The following is a 1,692-nucleotide window of genomic DNA, read 5'->3' as shown; positions in this document are numbered from 1 at the left end:
TACCATCAGGGATTGAACTACTCCACTGGGCACTCCCCATTGAATTTACATCTAATTTCTGGGAGACGGCGAGGGGCCCGCCAGCCTCCCACTGTCGTTTCCCTGAATGGAAACATTATCTGACTGACCATTAGTTCCAGCTTCAGAGGTACCCCAGCCAAAGGGACAGTTCACTGCCCTATGCCCTAGCTGTCCGCATCGGAAACACCCTCTTGATGTAAAATCTCCACCTCTCCTAAAATTTCCCCTACCGTTGTTAATCCCCCTAGTAGAATTGCGGGAAGCTACATTGGAAGGTGCCACCCTTTGGTTTAGAGCTAGAATAAGCTGTTCCAATTTTTTATTTTGTTCCTCTACTAACGTAAGTAACTTGTCATCCCTTGACCCTTGAGCCTCAGGGGAGGGAACAACTACTTTTACAGCTTTGGCATGGGTTTTTTCCCTATTGGCAATTTAAGCTTCCTCCTGGGTAATCTCCTTAATTAAATCATTTTGGGTGGGGCTTCCCAATAATAAAGCAGTACATCGCAACCGCTGAGCCACAGGGTCAGTCGTTAAAGCTCCTCGAATTAATTGTTTCAACCTATTACTATTAACCTCAGTAGGGGATAATCCTCCTTTATCTACAATTTTATGTATTATTTTATCCAATCTATACACATACTGTGACAACTTCTCCCCTGTCTCTTGATAAGTATGGTTGAATCTAGCAACCAAATCACCTATGTCTTCTAATGTCCCATATGTATATTCTAAGGCCTGAAAGTAGTCAGCCACAGCGGCCTCGGGATTACTTTTCCTAGTGGCCTGAATGATTCCCATAGCGGGTCCCCGTAAACTTTCTACAATCCTTTGTTTCTTTATATGATCAGGGCAATGCCACTCCTCAGACTGCTGTATAGCTGCCTCCCTCCAGGCCTCATAAGGTTCCTCACCAGTAGGTACAGGAAGTATTCCTGAAAAAATCCTCAATCGTCTATAGCTACCCTCATAATGCCATCTTTCTAATTGATGTACTACTTTATCAGCTATAACTTCTAACTGATTCCCTAACTTTTCCTCAGTACCCTGTGGGTGACTACCTTCTCCCCCAGCTGCAGAGAGATCTCCTCTAACCGGAGAGGACATTTCACCCACAATTAATGGTTCAGCAGCTTTTTCACTGTCTTCCTTTTCTGGCCATATAATTTTCCACCTGCGTTCAGGGTTAGATCTCACAGCCACCACCTTAGGTAACAACTCAGACTCTAAGTCTTGAGTAGTAGTTATTAATACAGCACCCAACTCTCCACTTTCCTTAAACTGCTTATCAGCAATCTTTGGTTGTTTTACACCAAACAAAAATAACATCTCTGTCATAATTGTTCCTTCGGTGATATCTGTGAGATCCCCACATAATACAAAACTCCTTTCTGGAGTCACTCCCTTCCTTGTGCACCAATCAAATGCTTCACTACTTGTATATTGATTCATTTTGGTTCCTGTGCTTCACTTACTCCTGAGTATCTTACAAAAATATCTCACGTGGTGCCTCCAAATGTAACCCTCCCTTAGCTACCAAGGTATATAGGTTACCTAATAACTGAATATGCCTCCACCCAGACTAATTGTTCACTAATGCTTGCCTGGGTAAGCCTCACTAATTCCCTGTGTATAAGTGCACTCCCCTAATTAAACCACACAGCTCTCACG

General features: G+C 43.3%; 1 protein-coding gene across 1 annotated transcript; it reads right to left on the bottom strand.

The window, feature by feature from the left end:
• Positions 1 to 453: 453 nt before the first annotated feature.
• LOC135050097 (paraneoplastic antigen Ma1 homolog) lies at positions 454 to 1,473 on the bottom strand. The gene has a single exon (XM_063956259.1). It carries the CDS (start codon positions 1,471 to 1,473, stop codon positions 454 to 456), a length of 1,020 nt encoding a protein of 339 aa, XP_063812329.1.
• Between the last annotated feature and the right edge of the window lie 219 nt (positions 1,474 to 1,692).

Source organism: Pseudophryne corroboree, chromosome 1 (genome assembly GCF_028390025.1).
Source record: "Pseudophryne corroboree isolate aPseCor3 chromosome 1, aPseCor3.hap2, whole genome shotgun sequence".
NCBI lineage: Eukaryota > Metazoa > Chordata > Amphibia > Anura > Myobatrachidae > Pseudophryne > Pseudophryne corroboree.
The sequence above is the reverse complement of the archived record's forward strand: the minus strand, read 5'-3'. Positions and strand labels throughout refer to the sequence as shown.